General features: G+C 45.3%; 1 protein-coding gene across 1 annotated transcript in view; it reads left to right on the top strand.

The window, feature by feature from the left end:
* Window positions 1-23,958, top strand: part of ttc17 (tetratricopeptide repeat domain 17) — a 46,506-nt gene that overhangs the window by 21,452 nt on the left and 1,096 nt on the right. The window contains exons 13-25 of the mRNA XM_063188989.1: window positions 1,487-1,640; window positions 3,305-3,376; window positions 3,919-4,143; window positions 7,099-7,300; window positions 10,377-10,538; window positions 14,539-14,619; window positions 14,677-14,906; window positions 16,759-16,912; window positions 17,995-18,115; window positions 19,179-19,338; window positions 19,992-20,075; window positions 20,808-20,927; window positions 22,670-22,813. Of these exons, the coding sequence (XP_063045059.1) occupies window positions 1,487-1,640; window positions 3,305-3,376; window positions 3,919-4,143; window positions 7,099-7,300; window positions 10,377-10,538; window positions 14,539-14,619; window positions 14,677-14,906; window positions 16,759-16,912; window positions 17,995-18,115; window positions 19,179-19,338; window positions 19,992-20,075; window positions 20,808-20,927; window positions 22,670-22,813 (1,909 nt within the window). The remainder of the gene's footprint in view (window positions 1-1,486; window positions 1,641-3,304; window positions 3,377-3,918; window positions 4,144-7,098; window positions 7,301-10,376; window positions 10,539-14,538; window positions 14,620-14,676; window positions 14,907-16,758; window positions 16,913-17,994; window positions 18,116-19,178; window positions 19,339-19,991; window positions 20,076-20,807; window positions 20,928-22,669; window positions 22,814-23,958) is intronic.

The raw sequence follows: 23,958 nt of genomic DNA, 5'->3' as shown, positions 1-23,958 counted from the left end.
AGAAGGTGTTGCATCACTAGGAGGGCGTGGCCTGGCTTGTGTTGAACATCACAGTAAAAGCTCCAAAAAGAAGCCCAGTTGGCCCTAGGGATGCAAATTATCGATTAATTCATTATCATTAGTTGATAGCCTTATCGATCGACTTATGATTAATTGATAAGCGGCGTTTTCCCCCTGAAATCTCAATGTTTCTCGAAAAAAAAACACTAAATCTACAAATTTTAGTTAAAAATTGAGATAAAATCCATTTAAATTAAATCTATTAAAATTCTTTAATCAAAAGATGATTTAAATATTCACACTATTCACACTCTTCTTCACACACACTCTTCACATGCCCATTTCACCTGGGTCTCTTGTCAGTTGAATTGTCGATTAATTGCGATTAATGTTCTTTAATCGATTAATCCATTAATCGTTTGCATCCCTAGTTGGCCGTGCCGTTACTCAAACAGTAGGGCACCGTACTGTTACGCTGGGGCCCGGGTTCGATTCCTGACCTGAGGTCATTTCCCGATCCTCCCCCGTCTCTCTCTCTCCCCCCCACTCATTTCCTGTCCGACCCCTCACTCTTCTGTCCAAATAAAGTTGACTTCCCCACCCATAAAAGAAACTTGAAGCCCAGTTGCTTACAACAACATTACGTTTTTGACTGACATGTCTGGACCTGGTAGAGTAGATACGAGACTAGAGAGAGTAGAGAACCACCTGGTGAATGGTGGCTACATAGATGTCACACATTTACACCCGTTAGTCCACATGCATATACTGTAGGGCTGTAACGATACACTCAACTCACGATTCGGTTCGTATCACGATTTTTGACCTACGGTTCGATACAACCCACGATTTCTGAAATGTATCTCCACTGAAGTTTGGAAACACTATCACATCAAATCATAAGGTTGTTTTCTGGACTAATGGGTAATAAAACTTTGAAAGGGCGTATCACGATACGGCCTCCTTGTATCACGATACAGTGTCGTGACTCTGTATCACGATTTCTCGGTTCGATACAATATTGTTACAGCCCTAATATACTGTATTGCAGCCATGGCTCAATGCTTAGACCACTGGCTCAGTTCCCACCCTCACCAGCACTTTCATCCATAGCTGAAGTGCCCTTGAGCAAGGCACCTAACCCCACATTACTCCAGGGACTGTAACCAATACCCTGTACCAAGGCACCTAACCCCACATTACTCCAGGGACTGTAACCAATACCCTGTACCAAGGCACCTAACCCCACATTACTCCAGGGACTGTAACCAATACCCTGTACCAAGGCACCTAACCCCACATTACTCCAGGGACTGTAACCAATACCCTGTACCAAGGCACCTAACCCCACATTACTCCAGGGACTGTAACCAATACCCTGTACCTAAATAAACGTAAAACGCTTTGTACAAAATTGTCTGCAATGTGTAATGTAATGTAATGTAATGTAATGTAACACAGTGAGTACACCTTTTTTCTGCTGCAGGATCCAGGGAGTTCTGTATGAGAACAGGAGCCCGCCTCTGTCTGCAGATGTGCCCGAGTGTGGCTCCGGCCCCCAGCCTCCACCACAGGACCCCCTGGCCTCCCTGGCTGGAGCCCTGCAGGGCAAGGACCTGCCTGACCCCCATGCCACCCAGGTAAAGTAATAATAATAATAATAATAATTGTATTTGTATAGCACTGTATCATACAAGGGATGCAACTCAAAGTGCTTAACAAATGAGAAAAAAGAACATAATTGTTAGAGGTGGATTTAAAAGGAGAGTAAGAGAGGAGAGGCAGAGATAGCAGGAAGGCAGAGGAAGAAGAGATAGAAAGAGATCGTAGAGTCATAGGGTCAACATAGGTTAGGACCGGGATTCTTAGATGCGTAAGGTCCATAGTGGCTGGGTCTACTATAAGTCATAGATAGTCACACAGAGATTGGGTGCTCAGATGCGGCCCCTGGTGGCATCAGGGGTGAGGAAAAACTCCCTGTGAAGTGAAGGAAGTGAAGTGAAAGCCCACCTGGGAAACTCCAACTCCCATTGTCATTGTGACACAGTACTCCCCAGCACACAAGTGCACACTGCACACAACGGAATAGCATTTATGCCTCACCCATGTAAGGGGGTGGCCCCAGAGAGCAGTGCGGCGTGACGGTACTATGCTCAGGATACCTCAGTTATGGAGGAGGATGGGGGAGAGCACTGGTTAATTACGCCCTAACCGCTTACCCATGACTGGCCGGCTCATTCCGGTCATTGGCATTGCACTTTACTAATACTGCTGTTGGTATGCAACATCACACTATTTTTTTAATTCCATCGCTAAGTTTATTGGTAAGCTTTTGTATGATCAAATGTCTGTACTTTTCTTTTTTGTCAAGCACGTTGGAATGCTTTGCTGTAAGAAGTGTACTGTGTAAATAAAGTCTTGCCTTGCCTATACTGCAAAATCTGTCCCTTTCAAAATAAAGCCACATAATCCTAAATCTGGTTAAATCTATTTAACAAGAATGCTTCTCAAAGCTAAGCTAAACCTAACAAGAAACTTTTCTTTTTCACACACACACAGAATTTCTTTTAACTTTTTACTAGGGCTGCACAATTAATCGAAAATAATCGTAAATTGTGATAAATTATTGGAATCGAAGTCGAAATTTTAATCGTGATTTAATCGTGGCAATAGTGACCTACCTTTGAGAGCGTCCTTGAAGCCAGAACATACTGACAGGCTGGTGTTTCTGGTCAGAAATCTGTCCACCTAAGTTTCATGCTTCATTGCCTTTACATAATTATTACAATTCATTTTATTTTGCTCATCCCGTAGATAGTTCATTCTTGATTACATGTCATCTTGTTATGATTTTCAAAAAAATCTGCAAAAAATCGTGATTACGATTTCGGCCAAAATAATCGTGATTTATGATTTTTTTTCCATAATCGTGCAGCCCTACTTTTTACTACATTCTAGTGTGTGTGCGTTCACGTTCACGTGTGTGTATTCGCGTGTGTGTGCGGGCGTGGGTGATGGGTCTCCTTTGTCGTTTCCGTACTCTTCAGTCTCTTGACATTGTGGGCTCTTGACACGGTGGTTACGCTGCTGACAAGACAAGTGTACACAGTTTTAGCTGGAGAGGAGAGTGGGAGTTCCATCGGGGGCCCAGGGAACAGACCTGTGACTCACTCGTTCGCTGAGATCACTTGCCCCCCCCCCACCCACACCCACACACACACACACACACACACACACACACACACACACACACACACACACACACACACACACACACACACACTTTCCTGTGCTTCTCTTTCAGATCCTGCAGGCACGTAGCGGAGGGTGGAGCCTGGATCAGGCGGGAGCTCTCATCGCTCAGGCCATGGAGAAGGTATCCCCTGTCTTGGTTTATTCATTATTTTATATTTTCGTCTTCTTTCATGTCTGTAGTGTCCCTTGAGGTTTTTTTATGGGTTCACACACCAGCAGCAGCCTGTAAAAGAGAAAAAGTAGCAGAAAAACTAGCAGCTTCATATGTTTCCTGTTAATCTAGCAGCTAGGTATTTATCCTGTTAATAAGTGAGTCGTGTTCCAGCCGCTTACATTAATAAAATAAAACGAGGCCTATGGAGTCGCCCCCGACGGCCAGATGTACATCCCTGAAACACCTTTACACTCGGATTAGCACACACATGGCCACGCCCATGTTTAATTTCAGCCATCTTGAATGTCTTGGCCTCCATAATCTGGTCAGTTTAATTTATCCACCGTAGAGCATAGGCACACAAAATTCGGTACAAGTGCATCCACCCTTTTAAAAGGTATCACTTTAACACGAAATATCTGTGGTGGACATGGATGCACTGTGTTTCAGGATGAAGGTGCTTGCTTGTTTGTTTGTTTGTTTGTTTATTTGTTGTTGTTTCTCGGTAGAAGACCGCCCCCCGGTGGCTGGTGCAGAACGAGGCGGGTCTGTTCTGGCGCGCCAAGGGCAACGGCACGCGGGCGCTGCAGTGCCTCCGGCAGGCGCTGGACGCGGCGCCCTCTCAGCACCGCGACGTGCCGCTGGTCAACATGGCGAACCTGCTGCTGCACCACGGCCAGCTGCACCGCGCACAACAGCTGCTGCACGAGGCCTTGGACCTCAACGCCACAGAGGTAACTATTACATCACTACTGGACCTCAACGCCACAGAGGTAACTATTACATCACTACTGTATATTAGATAGCCCTGCACCTCAACGCCACAGAGGTAGCTATTACATCACTACTGCACCTCAACGCCACAGAGGTAGCTATTACATCACTGCTGCACCTCAACGCCACAGAGGTAACTATTACATCACTACTGGACCTCAACGCCACAGAGGTAACTATTACATCACTACTGCACCTCAACGCCACAGAGGTAACTATTACATCACTACTGTACCTCAACGCCACAGAGGTAGCTATGACATCACTACTGTACACTAGACGCCACAGAGGTAACTATTACATCACTGCTGCACCTCAACGCCACAGAGGTAGCTATTACATCACTACTGCACCTCAACGCCACAGAGGTAGCTATTACATCACTGCTGCACGAGGCCCTGCACCTCAACGCCACAGAGGTAACTATTACATTGCTACTGTATACTAGACAGGGCTTCACCTCAACGCCACTGAGGTAACTATTACATCACTACTGCACCTCAACGCCACAGAGGTAACTATTACATCACTACTGTATTCTAGACAGGGCAGCACCTCAACGCCACAGAGGTAGCTATGACATCACTACTGTATACTGGACAGAGGTAACTATTACATCACTACTGTATTCTAGACAGGGCAGCACCTCAACGCCACAGAGGTAGCTATGACATCACTACTGTATACTGGACAGGGCTGCACCATGCACAATAGCTACTGCACGAGGCCCTACACCTCAACACCACCAAGCTAATTAGTGCATAACTATACTATACAGGCCTGGGCCTCAACGCCACAGAGATCATTACTGCATTACGTAAGGGATAACGGTTGACGAGGTGACCGGTTTTTACGAAATTAATGGCAAGGCGATGGCTTCGAACTTTGGCGACGCGTGCAGCACGGAGACAAAGTTGCCTCCGCCAAGCCATTCATTTCGTATAACCGGTCGACCTCGAAGGCCGTTATCCCGCTTATCTGCTGTTATGGTGGGGTACTTTTTTAATCTATTATTGTCGGTAAAGTAGTAGGATCCATGTTCTACAGGGTTTCCGCTACGTTCATTTCACGGTGGCGGGCCGCCACCCCTTCGCTATGCCCCGCCACACCTCGGAAAAAGTCGGAGTCCTGTCAGGGTTCTAGCAAGCGCAAACTTGCGTTAGGCTATGGCCCGTTACGCTATGATTTTGGACCGCTTACAGAGTAACGGCGTCCTGTCTGTATTCCTTTGTGCAATAAAGCCAAGATCAATGCCAGTAGGCTTCTGCCAGTCGCCCTTCTGCCAAACTTGACACTTTTCCGTGGATTTTTGACCGTTTTTAGTCATCTCTGTGAGTTCTGCGTTAGATTTCAGCAATATCTCTCAGTGCTATACAGGGTCGGAAACATATCGCACCATGGGTGGCACGCGACGGCATGGTATGTCCAAACGTAATTTGTGTTTGCTAAAAACCATCACTGTATAACTAGTTCAAAATTAAGAACTACTTGATTTCCTCCATTTACCTAAGACCTGATGTCATGTAACCTACAACAGGAGGAATTTTCTACCAAAAAAAGAAAGTATGCTGCTTTCTAGTCATTGCGTTACTGCGTAAAGTTCCGTGATCTGCCATCATTACGTGCGCCAAGAAACATCATCACATGTGTGACCGAGAGAACTGTTAACCATGCGTGCTCACTTCGGATAGTTCCAAATCATGTCAAAGTTGTTATGAGCCTAAGCTCTCTGCATGGCGGAGTCAAAGTCAATTACTTCCGTTGCTCGCCTCGCTCTTGTCGCGGTAGGTGTGTTTGTGCGGTTAGGGGGCACTAGGAAACAATCTGCTCTGCCAGGGGTCCCGGCCCCAAACCGTTTTGAGGACCCATGAGGAACCCCGCTGTAAGGTTGTTTAAATGTACAGATGCCACAACTCCACTCTTGAAAACCGTTTTAGTTGGTTGAATTAGTAAACGGTTGAATTGTTCAAAAGTCTTTTTGTGTATTTGTGTGTCTGAGTCCGAGTGTGTTAATAAATTACTCTTGTGTGATCATATTGTGTGTGTGCATGTGTTGTTTACAAAACCCTGACTCATCTCAGACTGTTCCAGTCAGCTGTCTGTAGGCAGAGGCAGGAAAAGACTGGCTGTGCACTTTGGACGCAGGGTGTGCCTTCCAATATGCGACCTTGCCTCCTCCACTTGTGCTTGTCTCCTCGTCCCGCCTCCTGGCCCCTCCTCCGTGGAGAAAATGATAAAGCTTCCCAGCTGTCAGCCTATCCACAACAACTTTTGAGGGACTGTTTTTCATTCACCATCCCAATTGCAAATGAGAAAAAGACTCTACAATTGAGCTTTTGCAAGATATTGAAATATAATGCTGTTGTCAGTGATGTCATCATGACATATTACTTCCTGGTACGAGGAGACAAGTACAAGTCGGGGAGGCAAGGTCACATATTGGAACGCACTCAGGGTGTTGAACTTAACCTCGCAATGTCAAGCTGACTGTGTTCTCTCCCACCTCCCCTTCCCACCCCCCACCTCACCTCCCCTCCCCTCCCCCTCCCTCCCTCTCTGCTTCTCTCTCTCTCCCTTGCTTTCTTTCTTTGCCTCGTGTTTGGCTTTCTCATTTTGCTCCCTCATTCATTCTCTCTCTCTCTCTCTCTCTCTCTCTCTCTCTCTCTCTCTCTCTCTCTCTCTCTCTCTCTCTCTCTCTCTCTCTCTCTCTCTCTCTCTCTCTCTCTCTCTCTCACACACACACACACACATTCTCATTCTCTCTCACACACATTCTCTCTCTCTCTCTCTCTCTCTCTCTCTCTCTCTCTCTCTCTCTCTCTCTCTCTCTCTCTCTCTCTCTCTCTCTTTCTCTCTCTTTCTCTCTCTCTCCCTCCCTCTCTCCCCCTCTTCCCCCTCTCCTCTCTCCTTCCCAGCCCCACGCGGTGCTGAGCCTGGTCAGTGTGCACCTGGGCCAGGTCAATGCGACCGGTGCCCTGGCGTTGTTCCGTCGTGCCCTGACGCTGCGGGCCGGCTGTGCCCAGTGCCACGCCAGCCTGCCTCTGCTGCGATGCCTGCAGTTCTACCCCTCCCTCTACAACCTGCACCGCACCGCCACCGCCACCGCCTCCTGCACACGTCAGTACACGTCCCGTCCGCCACTGTTGGAGTGTGTGCTGTGTACAGTGTGTGCTGTGTACTGTGTGTGTGCTGTGTACTGTGTGTGTGCTGTGTACAATGTGTGTGTGTGTGTGTGTGTGTGTGTGTGTGTGTGTGTGTGTGTGTGTGTGTGTGTGTGTGTGTGTGTGTGTGTGTGTGTGTGTGTGTGTGTCCAGTGTTTTTGGCCTGTGTGTGTTAAGTCTGTTCACTCTGTGTTGCCCTAATTGCTTCGTGTTGTCCTGATTGCCTAGAAAGTAAAGCTAGAATGTGTGAGTGATTCCACGAGTAATTTCCTTGCATATTGACTAAATTAGACATTTTTTCCAACCATTAACCCATTGATGCCTCCCACACTTCACTCTTCAATATACCCGTAGATTTCCATGTTACGTTTAATTTCTGGTGATTTAGAATTAAACTGGTGAGTTAGCGCCAAAACGTGGGATGGAAATCTACAGGGTATATTGAAGAGTGAAGTGTGGGACACCAGGTCACCAAACAAGAACAGCTGACAGCAAAGCATCAAGGATATCTGGTCTTCCATAACTCCCATGCACTGTTTCTGCCATTGACTTCAATGTTAAACGCATCATGGCCGTTATTAAGACAGAGAGAGTCCTAACCAAGTATTGAACATTGCATATTATGTAGAAAGTACCAAATTTCAACTGATTTGATGTGACCCGAATTTTGATAAAGAAAATTGTGATTTTATTACAATATTCTAATGATGTGAAATCCCCAATTCATGGGTTTTTTGAGCTGGAAGACCAAAATATGTAAAAATAAACAATTGAATGATTGAAATAGTTAAAAATAAGTGGGCCATGAATCTATAATCCAAGACAGTTTAACATTATTGCTGGAATTATGGAAATAAATTAACTTTTTCATGCTATTCTAATAACGTGGCCTGGAGCTGTATATATATATATATATATTTTTTTTAAAGACAAGCAAGAGGTAAAAAAAAATGTAGGTGTAGTCTATTTTCTGTGTGTGTCTGGAGCGCTGCTTCCAAGTCTGGGCTGCCAGGCCACCGGGCTGTCACTCAGCCATCTTTATATAGTCGAGCCATCGCTGCATTTTGTCCCCCGTCACGACGGAGCAGCCTATTGTAGCCCTGAGTCGGCCTCCTCGCTGCCACCTTTAGCGCCCCCCCTCCCCGCCTCCCCACCCTTGGTTGTGCTTTTATTTGCAGAATTGTGAATGTTCCTCATCTCTCGCTCACCCATGTTCCAGGTGTCTGTCTGTCTGTCTGTCTGACTGTCTGACTGTCGGTCGGTTGGTAGGTCTGTCGTTCTATCGGTCCGTCTGTCGGTCTTTCTCTCCCCCTCTCTCTCTCTCAGCATGCAGAGAGTATCTCCAAACCCGCATCACACTCCATTCCAAATTCTGCGTTCCCTCTTTTTTTCTACCCAGACTCGGGGGAGAAAAAAAGCAACTTTGAAGTGTAGATATCAGACCCTCAATTATTGAAGTCTCAGAAAATAGAAACTTTTTTTGTGCGTGCTTGTTCTGTACAGAACTGCCCATTTTCTAGCAGTCAGCTAGTCCACATGGAAAGGGAGAGTCCTTAGGTTAGTCCACATGGAAAGGGAGAGTCCTGAGGTTGGTCCTCTGGGGTAGAAACTTGGCGTTTCTGTCCTCATCCGCCAGTGTCCTTCCGTGACCTCCGCCAGCCGGCCGCTACTGGACCTGAAGACTGTTTAATTAAAATGCATCTCTCAGTAAAGACTAGTCTGCCGTAGTCCCCCTTGAATGTGGTTTGGCCTGAGTCTGTTGTATATGCTTTTAGGATTTCTGGCAGACGTACAAACATCCCAGTACGTGTAGTTTGTGCTCTGAACTATGTTGGTTCCAAAGTTGACCCCTGTGTGTGTATATGTAGTGTATATGCGTGGGTGTGTAATAGTTAGCTTCATGTCTGTATGTGGTTGTGCAAATCGTGCCTGGGGGTGTATGGGTAATGGGTAGGTGCGTGTGCGTGCGCCGTGTATGAGTGTGTATCTGGCACGTGCGTGCGTGCGTGCGTGCGTGCGTGCGTGCGTATATCTGGCACGTGGGTGTGTGTTTGTGTGGGTAATGTATGTGTGTAAAACTGTTCTATGTAGTGTGAGGAAGCGGTCTCCACACTGTGTATTAACTCCAAAAATACTTTATTTCATTTTAACATAACGCATCGTTTCGATCCAACAGAGGGATCTGATCCCTCTTTTCCCTCTTATCCCTCTGTTCTTTATTTCCAGAATTCATGCTGCCCATTCACTAATGTTACCTTTTTCATGAATACTTACCACCACCATCAAATTCTAAGTATTCATTATGACTGGAAAAACTGCACTTTTCATACATGAAAAGGGGGATCTTCTCCATGGTCCGCCATTTTGAATTTCCAAAAATAGCAATTTTTAGCTGCAAAAATGACTCTACTTGGACCATACTAGAAAATATGTGTTTATTACTTTGAGAACTTTCATGTAAAGATCACATTTGGCAATAGGCAGCCCAGTTTCAATGAGCAGCATAGTTGCAGTACCTTTTTTGACCATTTCCTGCACAGTGTCCCTGTAATGTGTGTAACTGTTGTAGGCCATTTGTTTGTCCATGCATACTGTACAACAGGAGCACTCAGTGAGCTCTCAGTGAGCACAGTTGCATATTAAATTGTATGCATGTCAATGTGTATAACTGCACTTGTTGTTCTGTATATTTCCTGTGCATTTTGTATTTGCTTGTGATGTTGGTTTGATTGTGTCCTCTTTTGAAAGTCGCTTTGGTTATAAAGCTTCTGCCAAAGGCAATGTAATGTAATGTAATGTGTATAACTGTTGTAGTCCATGTGTTTAGGGGCAGCCGTGGCCTAGTGGTTAGAGAGTTGGTCTTTCAATCTAGGGGTTGCAGGTTCGAATCCCCCTTGACCTCTCCCTACATCTCCACCCATGGCTGAAGTGCCCTTGAGCAAGGCACCTAACCCCACATTGCTCCAGGGACTGTAACCAATACCCTGGCAATGTAATGTAATGTAATGTAATGTAATGTGTTCGCTCCACAGAGGCGTCTGGCTGCGACGTGGTGGAGGAGGACATGGATCTGCAGGGGGAGGACTGGGAGGCGGGGCCGGGGGCGGCAGTGGGCGGCGTCGAGAGTCGCGCTCGCACTGAGGCGGGCCCAGCTCCCATCAGCTCCAGCGTGGAAGACTCCCTCATGTTCGAGAGTAAGAGCCCCACTGTACATGCATACACCAGGACAGGGGCCCAGATTAACTTTTTTCACCACCAGCCAAAATGGCTAGTAGATTTAAATCTTACTACCCAAACACACACTCACTAATGGGTCAAAGTGGGTAGTAAGTTGGTCTTTTCTACCAGCCAAACTGAAATATCACCAGCATTATGCCCCGTGTACATCAAGCGCTACCAACGCGACCCAGGTAGCTGGGGTGGTTGAAGAAGTTTCGCCATGAATTGGTTTTATTCGCTCTGGACGCTGCACTGACATGTTTGATTCAGCTAATCACATAACGGCTCTGTCTTGACAGCCTGGGACATTCCTCGATATGAATGTTCCAATTGGTTTTCGCCGAACCGCGTCATAGCGAATTCGCTTAAGATTAGCTTGAGTTTAATCGTCAAAATTCGCCCTGGTTGCTCAAGAAGCTTCGCTCCTGGCGAATTCGCTCTGGTAGCTTTATTCGCCTTCCCTCCATAGAGAAACAATGACTTCCGCCGCGCAGGTCGCTTAGTTCGCCTTCGATGTACATGGGGCATTTGGCCGGTTGGCTGGTGTTAAATTAGAGCCCTGCACCAAGAGGATGAGCACGCGATGAGCACAGTTACATGCAAAGCATATTCCGTTTTCAAACGGAAATGGGAAGTACTGTATGTGGTGGAACTGGTTTTAAACAAAATATTGACAAAATTCTGTTTAAAAACAGAATATTCTGTGCATGTAACTGTGTGTAATGATTAGAGCAGGTCCTCTGCTAAGTCGTCTGTGATGCAAAGAAATCGTGGCAAGGTTTTAACCATCTGAACCCAGCCATTGGCACTGCCCTAGGCTGCCTATTGCCAAAGGAGATTTGCCTGGTTAACACCAGACCTAATCACAAGTGAGATTAGGTCTGGGGAGTTGCCTATTGTAAATTCCGTAGGGGAGAGAATACTTGGCTATTATGACACACTGCCCTGATCTCTGATTGGGCAGAGAAACTGTTAAGGTCGGAATGCTTGGCCATTATGACAGTGCCCATGATCTTGGACGTTATGAGTCATCCTCGCCAGACTGTCTTTCAGATCGAAACGATTGTGTAGAACTAAAAGCAGTATGGGAGTTCCCAGGCTAAAAGGAGATGGGTTTGGCGTTGAAAGGCTACAGGTTCTGTTTCATATCATACTTGGCTGAAGTGCCACCTACCCTCCTATTGCTCCTGAAGCTGTAACCAATACACTGCACCTAAAAAGCGGACACTTTTATCCAAAGTGATTAACAATTAGGCCGGGCAGGGACATGGTTGCACTAGGACACGCGTGCAGTGCAGCACTTTCACTTTTCGTACACGAACGTGTTGCCATGCGTATTTTATGTCATTTTTGTGCACGGTAGAGCACCACCAGACGCAATGTACACAGACACGTGCTTACTGTTCAATATCAACAGAACTGCAAGGGACGACCTTCCGAACTTGAGGAAGAAAAATCCGCACTCACAAACTGTGTGTCATTATTTGTTTATATTACCACCATGTCCAAAGGCAAACGCGTTTCGGCTATCAAGCCTTCATCAGTGCTTGATAGCCGAAACGCATTTGCTTTTGGACATGGTGGTAATATAAACAAATAATGAGACGCAGTTTGTGAGTGCGGATTTTTCTTCCTCAAGTTGATACATTTTATCGCGCACCCAAAGACTTTCGTTTTTTCCAAGAAGATGAGCGCGTCCTTTGCCAAAAGTTGGCGACCTTCCGAACTGCCATGTTGAGTAGAGTAGAGTAACTTTATTGATCCCTGAGCAGAAACTCGGGTGTCGTGTAGCCTCCATAAATACACATAATGCCCACATTTCAAGACAAATATACCAGTAACACAGGTAATTGTCAGGGCGGGGGAAAACAAAAACTAAAGAAAAAATAAAATGCAATTGTGCAAAAACTTATTTTGTGAGTTGGTGTAGACAAATGTGCAAAAAAGCATACTCTGTGAGGCCCTGCGGTAAAATCCGCCGACAAAACTGGCGGTGAAATTGACCAAATGTGGTCAAATATGGCCGACCTTGTGGCCCCATTCAGTTATGCACAGCCTTCACCTTGTTCCAGATGTAGCATACGTTTCCATAGAGTATCATTGGGAACTCTGAGAAGCACAGTATTGATATAAAAACCGTTTTTGCACATTTCAAAGCACACAATTTAACAGTCTGTGTAATTACTTGATCTAAATTGATAACTTGTGTCAGAACAAAAGCAGCACAGACAAATTTGTAGAATTAGTACACATAACCTAGCCATGCTAACAAACCCATGGCAGAGATGGGTTTAGCTGGAACCGCCGAGGCTAGCATAAAACCATGTGACCAGAGATCAAAGACTGCGTCAACTCTTCCCTATCTACGGCTCTGAGTTGCGTGTGTAATTGAGTCACACAGCAAGCATTGCATGTCCCTGGCCTCAAGTGGGATTTAATCTAATGCTGGCCAATACCACTAGAGGGCCAATATCCTGCACAGTGCACATTTAATTTATTCAAACTCACATTCAGTAAGCCACAGTTCTTTTCTACAATAGTATTAATGATGGGTAAACTACCTGAACAGTAGGCCTATGTAACCAGTAGCTCATTAGCAATAGGGACTGCTGAAATCCTTTATGTAGAGAGCAGAGGGAAGGTCCGAGGCACTCTGAAGTAAAGTTAAAAGTCCCAAACACAAAGCTCTCAAACTTGATCCAGTTAGACAAATGCTGAGGCACTCAAGGTTGCAATTTTTGCTTTTTTTATTTGGCTACAATATTGTCAATGTGGATAAAGTTAGAAGTCCTTTATATTTCTGACTGGGACATCAAGCCGACGCTACATGTATTCCTCTGGACACTGCTAAGCACCTGAAGCTCCTTAAATCCTACCCACAGACGCAACTCTACCTCTCTCTTTCTCTACTCAAATGATTTAATTTGCCTATCTAATGCAACCCCTTCATAATAGTTTTCGGTAACACTTTATTTTAGGGATACATCTATTAGCACTAATACATACAAATGTTAATACCTGCATAAGTAACTTGTAAGGCATGTAATAAGCAAATGCTAAGGCCTACTAGGTCCTTACTAAGGTTAAATTGGTAATAAATCCCTTATTGTGCATGAACAAGACATTTGCGAATACATGCCTGTGAATAAAATTACTATATCACCTTAACAATTTCACTGTATTACCTTATCAAATTGACCTGAAAGAACACACACAGAAACAGAGGTAGCATTTAAAATCTGCGAGCGACGATGGGTTATCTGCCCTTACAGATGGTACATTGAAAATGGCAGCCCACTCCACCCGAGACGTAGCCAAGCTTTTATTTGGTCCTACCAAGCAAAAACTAACGTCATCTTTCAAAGTTATCAATCTTCATGTCAACCTGGAAACATCTGGCTATCTGCCAGGACAATTGTAGGAAAAGTCCCCCTGACTTGGAAAGCAGGAAGGGCCAGCATCGCAGGGCCAGGAAACCCACAGACGCAGAGACAGACAGAAATACAGAGAGGAAAAGCAGACAAGACAGAAAACAACTTAAGTAATAGCGACCTATATGTATGAATTCAAATGGATATATTTTCATAAAATGTATAAATGCAGTGAATTTATTCACAATGCCTAACACATGTTTGATTTTGCTTTGTACATGCCTTACAAGTTACTTATACAGGCACATTGTATGTATTAGTGCTAATGGATGTATCCCTAAAATAAAGTGTTACCTAGTTTTCTAATGCAATTCAACACAATGTTGCCTGTCATCCTGATTTGTCTTGTATCTGTTTGTTTCTGTTTTCCTGTCTCTGTTTGCCTCCCTCCATTCTTCTCTCTCCCTCCTGCTCTCTCTTTCCCTTCCTCTCTCTCGTCTTCCCATTCCTCCCCTACTGTTATCTGTCGATATCTCTCTCTCTCTTCCTCCCTCTCTCTTCCCCCCCTCTCTCTCTCTCTCTCCCTCCCTCCTCCCTCCCTCAGGAGTAGTGCTGGACAGTAACGGCTCTGGTGAGGTTGGGAAGCAGGACAAGGCTGCTGGTGGAGGAGGTGGAGGAGGTGGAGGTGGTGGAGGTGGTGACCCGGCGACCAGAGAGGGCAAGGGGGGTGGAGCTGCACCAGCTGCAGGAGGCGCAGGAGGAGGCGCAGCGCCAGGGCCAGGGCCAGGGGGGGAGGAGGAGGACTGGCACCTCAAGGAGGAGCTGATGGGGGCGTTCGAGGGGGCGCTGGACGCGGGGGGCAAGCGGGGCGACCTGCAAGGCATTCGCGTGCTGAAGAACGAGAGGGTGATGGGCAGCCGCTCCGGAGGACCCTGCTTTGGGAACTGTGAGGACGACGAGGGGGCAGAATGGGTAAGTAGTACTAATAGAATAGAATAGAATTTCTTTAATTTGTCATTGACATTTTAACAACGAAATTGTGCATTCCGTGTTGGTTGAGGAAAAAAAAAGATTAAATGAAGATAATTAAAATGTATATTTTTTAGAAGTTGTTATGACAACAGAATTAAGTGCATTGATGGCTGCTGGATACAACTACTGGTGGTAGTAGCAGTGCACAGTAGCGATCGTAGTAGTAGTGCAGGGTGGTGGTGGTGGTGGTGCACAGTAGTGCAGGGTGGTGGTGGTAGTAGTGCAGGGTGGTGGTGGTAGTAGTGCAGGGTGGTGGTGGTGCACATTGGTGGTGGTGGTGGTGGTGGTGCACAGTGGTGGTGGTGGTAGTAGTAGTAGTGCAGGGTGGTGGTGGTGGTGGTGGTGGTAGTAGTAGTAGTAGTGCAGGGTGGTGGTGGTGGTGGTGGTGGTAGTGCACTGTAGTGGTGGTGGTGGTAGTAGTATTAGTAGTTAGAATAGTGGTGGTGGTAGTAGTAGTAGTTAGAATAGTGGTGGTGGTGGTAGTAGTGTAGGGTGGTGGTGGTGGTGGTGGTGCACAGTGGTGGTAGTAGTAGTTAGAATAGTGGTGGTGGTGGTGGTAGTAGTAGTTAGAATAGTGGTGGTGGTTGTGGTAGTAGTAGTTAGAATAGTGGTGGTGGTGGTGGTGGTAGTGGTAGTTAGAATAGTGGTGGTGGTGGTGGTGGTGGTGGTAGTAGTTGGAATAGTGGTGGTGGTGGTGGTAGTAGTTGGAATAGTGGTTGTGGTAGTAGTAGTAGTTAGAATAGTGGTGGTGGTGGTGGTGGTGGTGGTGGTGGTAGTTAGAATAGTGGTGGTGGTGGTGGTGGTAGTAGTAGTAGCTAGAATAGTGGTGGTGGTGGTGGTGGTAGTAGTTAGAATAGTGGTGGTGGTGGTGGTGGTAGTAGTAGTTAGAATAGTGGTGGTGGTGGTGGTAGTTAGAATAGTGGTTGTGGTGGTAGTAGTAGTTAGAATAGTGGTGGTGGTGGTAGTGGTAGTTAGAATAGTGGTGGTGGTGGTGGTAGTAGTTAGAATAGTGGTGGTGGTGGTAGAAGTAGTTAGAATAGTGGTGGTGGTGGTGGTGGTAGTAGTTAGAATAGTGGTGGTGGTGTTAGTAGTGCAGGGTGGTGGTGGTGGTGGTAGTAGTAGTTAGAATAGTGGTGGTGGTGGTGGTAGTTAGAATAGTGGTGGTGGTGGTGGTGGTAGTAGTTGTTGTAGCAATGGTGCTTGTAGTGTGTTATTGCAGTGACCGTAGTAGTAATGACAATAGCAGAAAGTACCGTACCACACGGTTGTTACTTGAGCTAGGTGAAAGAGATGTTTAGTACCATAGGCAGATTGGAAGGGCATTTACTTTCTTTTTTTAAAATCTCTGACTTGATTTCCTACAAGTGACTATTTGTACTGTAAATGTCTTAAAACCCAAAAACTCTGACTAATTTGAGATGGGTAAATGTACTGAATGTAAATAATACACTGGCACCTGTCAGAAAGCCATCTTTGGTACCGGATGTTCCCTCGCCGCCCCTCAGATCACCCTCCATCTCTCCTTGTTTTGGTCACTGAAGTGGTGGCACCTGAGGCTGTTAGAATAGAACAGAATAGAACAGAATAGAATAGAATAGAATAGAATAGAAAAGACTTTATTGTCATGCCAGCATGAAAATTGCCTAATTGCCTGTTTACATTTTTTCCCCCTCAAACGCATAGCTGATTTGAAAAATGTACTGAATGAAAGTGGTCAACCTCATGACTTGTGTCAGGCAGGCAGTTGTGTCATCTCAGTAATAACGGCTGCTATTCCCTACCCATCCCTCAGATCACCTTCCAAGTGAAGCGCGTGAGGAAGCCCAAGGCCGAGTCCTCTGACGGCAGCTGGCTGCAGGAGGACACCTTCCACCAGGGGGAGCCCTCGCCCTCTCACTCCATCCTGGAGATCAGCGGGCCCACCATCCCATCACCTGGACCCTCCGGTAGGCTGCTGGCTACTCACTTGCATTTACTGTATCTCAGTGGCTCTCAACCTTTTTTGATTAAAGGGACACTGTGCAGGAAATGGTCAAAAAAGGTACTGCAACTATGCTGCTCATTGAAACTGTGTCGCCTATTGCCAAACACCTTCACCAGACACCTACCACCTTGACGAGGTCCCCTGAAAAAGATTAAGATTTCATGTTGTGAATGTAATTTCTTAAATTGCTTAGCCAAAAAAATACTTTTAAAGGTACACTGTGTAAGATTTTTAGTTGTTTATTTCCAGAATTCATGCTACCCATTCACTAATGTTATCTTTTTCATGAATACTTACCACCACCAAGTATTCATTATGACTGGGAAAATTGCACTTAGCATACATGAAGGGGGGATCTTCTCCATGGTCCGCCATTTTGAGTTTCTAGAAATAGACATTTTTAGCTGCAAAAATGACTGTACTTGGGCCATATTAGAAAATATTAGTTTATTACTTTTAGGGATGCAAATTATTGATTAATTCATTAATCTTTAGTTGATAGCCTTATCGATCAACTTACGATTAATTGATAAACGGCGTTTTCCCCCCGAAATCTCAATGTTTCTTAAAAAAAACCCTACTAAATCTAAAAAATGTAATTAAAAATTGAGATAAAATACCACATTTAAATGAATTCCATTTCAATTCTTTTATCCAAAGGTGATCTAAATATTCCCACTATTCACACCCCTCTTCACACACACTCTTCACATGCCCATGTCCCCTGGGTCTCTTGTCAGCTGAATTGTCGATTAATTGCGATTAACGTTTTTTTAATCGATTAACACATTGATCGATTAAAGTCGATTAATCGATTAATCATTTGCATCCCTATTACTTAGTAAGCTTTCATGAAAAGATCAAATTTGACAATATAGGCAACCCAGTTTCATTGAGCAGCGTAGTTGCAGTACCTTTTTTTGAACATTTCCTTCACAGTGTACCTTTTAACGCCCCACCACCTTGACTAACAAAAAATCTGGGTAGAACCACTGACTGACTGATGGCCTATAATACTGTATGTCTGGTGCGTACTGTATGCAGGTCGTTGGCGTGACTACAGCAGTCTGGGCTGGCCTGGGCCAGAGGAGTGCCAGCGGACCCGCAGAGTGGACCTCACTACCGTGGCCAGCACCTGGCTCGCCGTCTCCGCCAAGAACATTGAGTGAGTCCTCCTCCACACCCCTCAATGCATGGGCTAGACATTAACATTTTCACCCACCGGCCACTGTGGCTAGTGGTTTTCCCAAGTCACTAGCCATTCAGGTATTCCACTAGCCACAGATTTTATATTGTTTTTTTTCTTTCTTTATTATGATAAGTGTACGTCTAACCTAAAAAGATGAGGTGCTAAAGCAAGATGAGTGTACAGCTTTCTACATGGAAGTATATCAAGCAAACAGAAACTAAGCTACTGGGCTTTTTCTTGAACTTGAATGCAAACAATTGATGCACAAGGGGAAAACAACAGAATATAGGCTACTATGATGCGTATGTCATACCAAAGACTAAACTGCCAGCCAAATTGGCTAGTGACACTGAAAGTATTACTAGCCACAGCCAAGTTTTACCAGCATTTGGCCGGTTGGCAGGTGCCAGTGTCAAGCCCTGCTCTCAATACATGGTCTTAAAAAAACTGAAAGACATTTTTTTATTTTTTTTAAAGTTAAATCACAAAGCACAACAAAAGCATCTACTACTTACGAGTGAGTATGTGAGAGTACGATGGCCTGTCTTAAAATGTGAGTATTAGTAATAATCTGTGCTCCAAATTAACTTTTGTTATCACCAGTCAAAATGACTGGTAGATGTTAATCTTATTAGCCAAACACACACTCACTAATGGGTCAAAGTGGCTAGTAGTAAGATGGTCTTTTCTACCAGCCAAACTGAGTTCTCATCAGCATTTGGCCGGTTGGCTAGTGTTAATTTAGAGCCCTGGTAATAAAACTAAATCTCCTCCTCACTCTTCATTAGGTGTGTTAACTCTAGAGGTGCACCGAAAATTCGGCAAACCGAAAATATTCGGCCGAAAATGCAAAAAGACACACTCGGTTTTTCGGACGAAAACCAATTGATTGGCTGAATAGAAAAATGAATTGAAAACTGGCATGAATGAAACTAATTTCAGTTCTACTCTTTAACATTTGAAGACTTCAAATAAACATTTATTTTCTTTGAAAAACATTCTGAACATTTCTTTCTGCCTCCGTCCACCACGCCTGCAGCATCACGGAGCACATTGACTTTGAGACGGCGCTGCAGGAGCCCGCCGCCGAGCCCGTCTGTAACGCCAACCTGCCGGCCAGCATGCACACGCTCGACCACCTGGCCGGAGTGGCCAACCGCGGGGGCATACACTACACAGGAGAGAGCCAGCTCAGAGAGGTAAACCGTGCGCGTGTGTGTGTGTGTGTTGACACCGTGTGTGTGTGTGTGTGTGTTGACCCCGTGTGTGTGTGTTGACACCGTGTGTGTGTGTGTGTGTGTGAGCGGTGTGTGCGCTGTGTGTGCGCGTTGTGCGTGTGTGTGTGTGTGTGTGTGTGTGTTGGCCCCGTGTGTGTGCGCCTGTGTGCGTATGTGTGCATCTGGGGAAGAGGTGTTTGCATTGGTTGAGTCAGCGCAGAGAGATACACCCTGTGTGTGTGTGAGTGTGAGTGTGAGTGTGTGTGTGTGTGTGTGTGTGTGTGTGTGTCCACGTGCGCCCACGTGCGCAGCTGGAGTGGTGAGGTTTGCATTGCAATAGGCAGCTCCGAGGTGTGTGTGTGTGTGTGTGTGTGTGTGTGTGTGTGTGTGTGTGTGTGTGTGTGTGTGTGTGTGTGTGTGTGTGTGTGTGTGTGTGTGTGTGTGTGTGTGTGTGTGTGTGTGGCCTGCGTAATGCGTAAGGTGGAGGTCTCAGGAAGTTCATGCCCCATCACTACACCACTGTGCATGTAAGCATGCGTGCTTGGTTGTGGTTGTGAGAGTGAATGACAATGAAGAAAACACTGTGTGAAGAGGTCCGTTGTTGAGCGTTATATTCTTTTCTTGTCTTGTTTTAGGTGCTGCAGAATCTTGGCAAAGACAAATATCCACCACAGTCATTTGAGCAAGTGGGCACTCGCATTGCTAAAGTCCTTGAGAAGGTAGGAGGGGTCCACTCCATTTGGCTATCCACGCTTTTTTGTTTTGACTGTTGGCTTGAAAAGCCCGATTGGGACGGGACTTTTATTGACCCCCGGTGATTCGGAATAATTACAGAGAATGAGTTTTAGTCCTGTGCGAATGTGCGCCGTCTGCACCCCCTTATAATGTCTGTGAATTAAGAAAATAACAGACGTTTATAAATCCCGTCCGAATGCGCCCCGAAGAATCACAGAGGTCCGGGGGTTATAGTGAATTACAGGGGTCCATAGGTAATATTTATCCCGTGCGAATCGGGCTAAAGACTGTTTTTGAACTGTGTAAGCTAATTTTTGTGTTAGTGAAGTATTCAAGATTCTTGAATGTAGAATGTAGTTATATGATATAGAACGCAATTAAAATATTTTCAACCCCCTAGAATTTCTCACAGTTTTTGTTTTTATTCTGTTTCAACATTAGAACCATATGCACAGAATGTTGCTATGAATCAAAGGTGTAGGTTAGGCTCGAAAAGTGGTGGGGACATTTCAATCGCAAATGGTCCGGATATGCTGTTTTTGCATTATATTTGTGAAAGAATGGTAGGGACAAGCTAGGTTTATCTGGAAAGTGGTATGGACACCGTCCCCCCCTAAAATTACGCCCATGCTATGAATACCATGCTCTATGTTGGTATACCATACTAAATGTTGTGGCTTGATGTTTTGCTGTTTTGCTTGTGTGTTCCTGATCAGAATCAGACGTCGTGGGTGTTGTCCAGCATGGCCGCCCTGTACTGGAGGGTGAAGGGCCAGGGGAAGAGGGCCATCGACTGCCTTCGCCAGGCGCTCAACTACGCCCCCCACCACATGAAGGTAGGGCTGGAAATTACAGCCTCAATGACGATGCCATACGGTATCGTTTTTTTTTCTCTCTTTTTTTTGAAGTAAGGATTCGATTATTTTCGATTCTTAAGAATTCCCCACGATATGACATGATTACATTTTTTTCTAACTGCTTTTCTACTTCTATTGTGTTATGGAGCAAGGGCATTGGACAGCGGCCAGCAATTCGATTATTTTCGATACTTAAGAATGCCCCACGATGCGATACAATTTGATTAAATCGTCGCCCGTAGGATCGATACATCGGTACATTTTGATTATTATTTACACCACTACATTTTATTTATCCTTTATTTATCCAGGATTGTCCCATTGAGACTACAGTCTCTTCTGCCAGGGAGTCCTGGTCAAAATGGCAGCATACATATAGTTACAGACACAGACAAACTCACAGACAAACACACAAACCAAAAGGAAAATAAATGTACAAAAAACACATTAAGAAGAATACATTTACATAAAACGTATTTTGAGATAAAAAAAAAAATAGCCTATGTGCTGCATAGTCAGAAACAATGACACTCCTCTGTGTATACTGTATTAATTTCCCTCTTATTCATGAAGGTAGAGCGGGACTCCTGTACACTAATGGATAGGGTTCTTCCCAACATGCGAACTCCTGTCTTTGACCTGCGCTTGTGGCCTCGCATCTCGCTGACGCCGCGCCTCCGTGGAGAAAACAATTAAGTTTCCCCGCTGTCAGCCTAGTTGCCACAACACCTTTTGGGGGACATTCACCATCCCAATTGCAAATGAGAAAATGACATGCACTTTTGTGAGATATTGAAATACATCTCTGTGGTCAGTGACGTCATCACGAGGCCACAAAGCTGGCAAGTGATCAAGTGTAGGATGGGAGGCAGGATATTAGAAGGAACCCTTGGACTCCTGTACAGTACACTAATATACACTCACCGGCCACTTCACATCCCTGCGGTCCTCTTCCAAGGGCCAGCTGATCGTCCCTCGTGCCAGGCTCAAGACCACCAGTGACAGAGCCTTCCATGTTGCTGCTCCCATTCTTTGGAACAATCTGCCTGACCACATCCAGAATGCCCCTTCACTGGCCATGTTTAAGCAACACCTTAAGACACATCTCCTCCTGGAGGCTTATGGCTGCTAGTCCCACAAGCACTTTCACTTACATGCATTCACACACATGCACACACACTCACACTTTCCAACACAACCCTCTGTGAAGCGTCCTTGGGTGTTTTGAAAGGCGCTATATAAAACGAAAGTATTATTATTATTATTATTATTATTATTATTATTATTATTATTAGGAACACCTCACTAGTGCTGGGTTGGACCCCTTTTTGCCCTCAGAACTGCCTGAACTGCCTGCAACAATACTCGGGTAGGCTGTGGCATTCCAACAAAGATAAATTGGTACTAACTGGCCCAAATTGTGCTGAGAAAATATCCATGATATTATATATACGTGAATTCAGACACTTTGGGACCCGACCGACACTGATTTCAATCATACTTGCTGTGCCTGTTTAGTACCAAGGTAGCACCCCAGAACTGGATTTGTGTGAATCGGACACCAATATTAAGGGAGAAACAGACTTGCAAAGGTTTACATATGAGGGTAGGACACTATGCATTCAACCTTGATTATATCAGTCAGTGTACGTCACAAAAGGATGTCTGAGGTGTTGTTTGAAAGCTCTTTTCTCTCCTCTTCTCCTCTTCTCCTCCTCCAGGACGTGCCCCTGATCAGCTTGGCCAACATCTTCCAGAACGCTCGGCTGTGGGAGGACGCCCTGACTGTGGCCCGCATGGCAGTGGAGATCGCTCCTCACTTCGTCGTCAACCACTTCACCCTGGCTAACGTCTATATCGCCATGGTGGGTACTAAAAGGAAAGCAGGGCTTAGATATCAACCACTTCACCCTGGCTAACGTCTATATCGCCATGGTGGGTACTAAAAGGAAAGCAGGGCTTAGATATCAACCACTTCACCCTGGCTAACGTCTATATTGCCATGGTGGTTACTAGGGATGCAAACGATTAATCGATTAATAATGATTAATTTACCATGGTGGGTACTAAAAGGAAAGCAGGGCTTAGATATCAACCACTTCACCCTGGCTAACGTCTATATTGCCATGGTGGTTACTAAAAGGAAAGCAGGGCTTAGATATCAACCACTTCACCCTGACTAACGTCTATATTGCCATGGTGGGTACCAGAAGGAAAGCAGGGCTTAGATATCAACCACTTCACCCTGGCTAACGTCTATATCGCCATGGTTGGTAACCACTTCACCCTGGCTAACGTCTATATCGCCATGGTGGGTACCAGGGCTTGACACTGGCACCTGCCAACCAGCCAAATGCTGGTAAAACTTGGCTGTGGCTAGTAATACTTTTGGTGTCACTAGCCAATTTGGCTGGCAGCTTATTGCTTATTCCTTGGTATGACATATGTGTCATGGTAGCCTATATTCTGTTATTTGCCCCTTGTGTATCAATTGTTTGTATTTAAGTTCAAGAAAAAGCTCAGTAACTCAGTTTCTATTTGCTTGATAAAATTTCATGTAGAAATCTATACACTCATCTTGCTCTAGCACCTCATCTTCTGAGGTTAGATGTACACGATCATGACAATGAAAAACAAGAAATAATAATAAAATAAAATCTGTGGCTAGTGAGAAAACCACTAGCCACAGTGGCCGGTGGTAGAAAAAGTTACTGTCAAGCCCTGGTGGGTACCAGAAGGAAAGCAGGGCTTAGATATCTCAGTCATGGACCATTTCCCAATGTCAAGTGTTCTAGACTTGGTAGTGCATGAAACCCCCAGTGATTGGATATTCTTTGGTCAACTCCACCGAGTATCCAATCACTAGGCATTTCACGCACTACCAAGGCTAGAAGACTGGACATTGAGAAATGGTAACTGTGTTTAACATTGGATGTGGGACAGGTTAGGGCAGGGATTCTTAACAGCTGGGCCGTGCTCAGAAATTTTAGGGCAGCGGAAAAGTTTCAAC

This window comes from Engraulis encrasicolus, chromosome 22 (genome assembly GCF_034702125.1).
Source record: "Engraulis encrasicolus isolate BLACKSEA-1 chromosome 22, IST_EnEncr_1.0, whole genome shotgun sequence".
In the NCBI taxonomy this organism is placed as follows: Eukaryota; Metazoa; Chordata; class Actinopteri; order Clupeiformes; family Engraulidae; genus Engraulis; species Engraulis encrasicolus.
The sequence above is the reverse complement of the archived record's forward strand: the minus strand, read 5'-3'. Positions and strand labels throughout refer to the sequence as shown.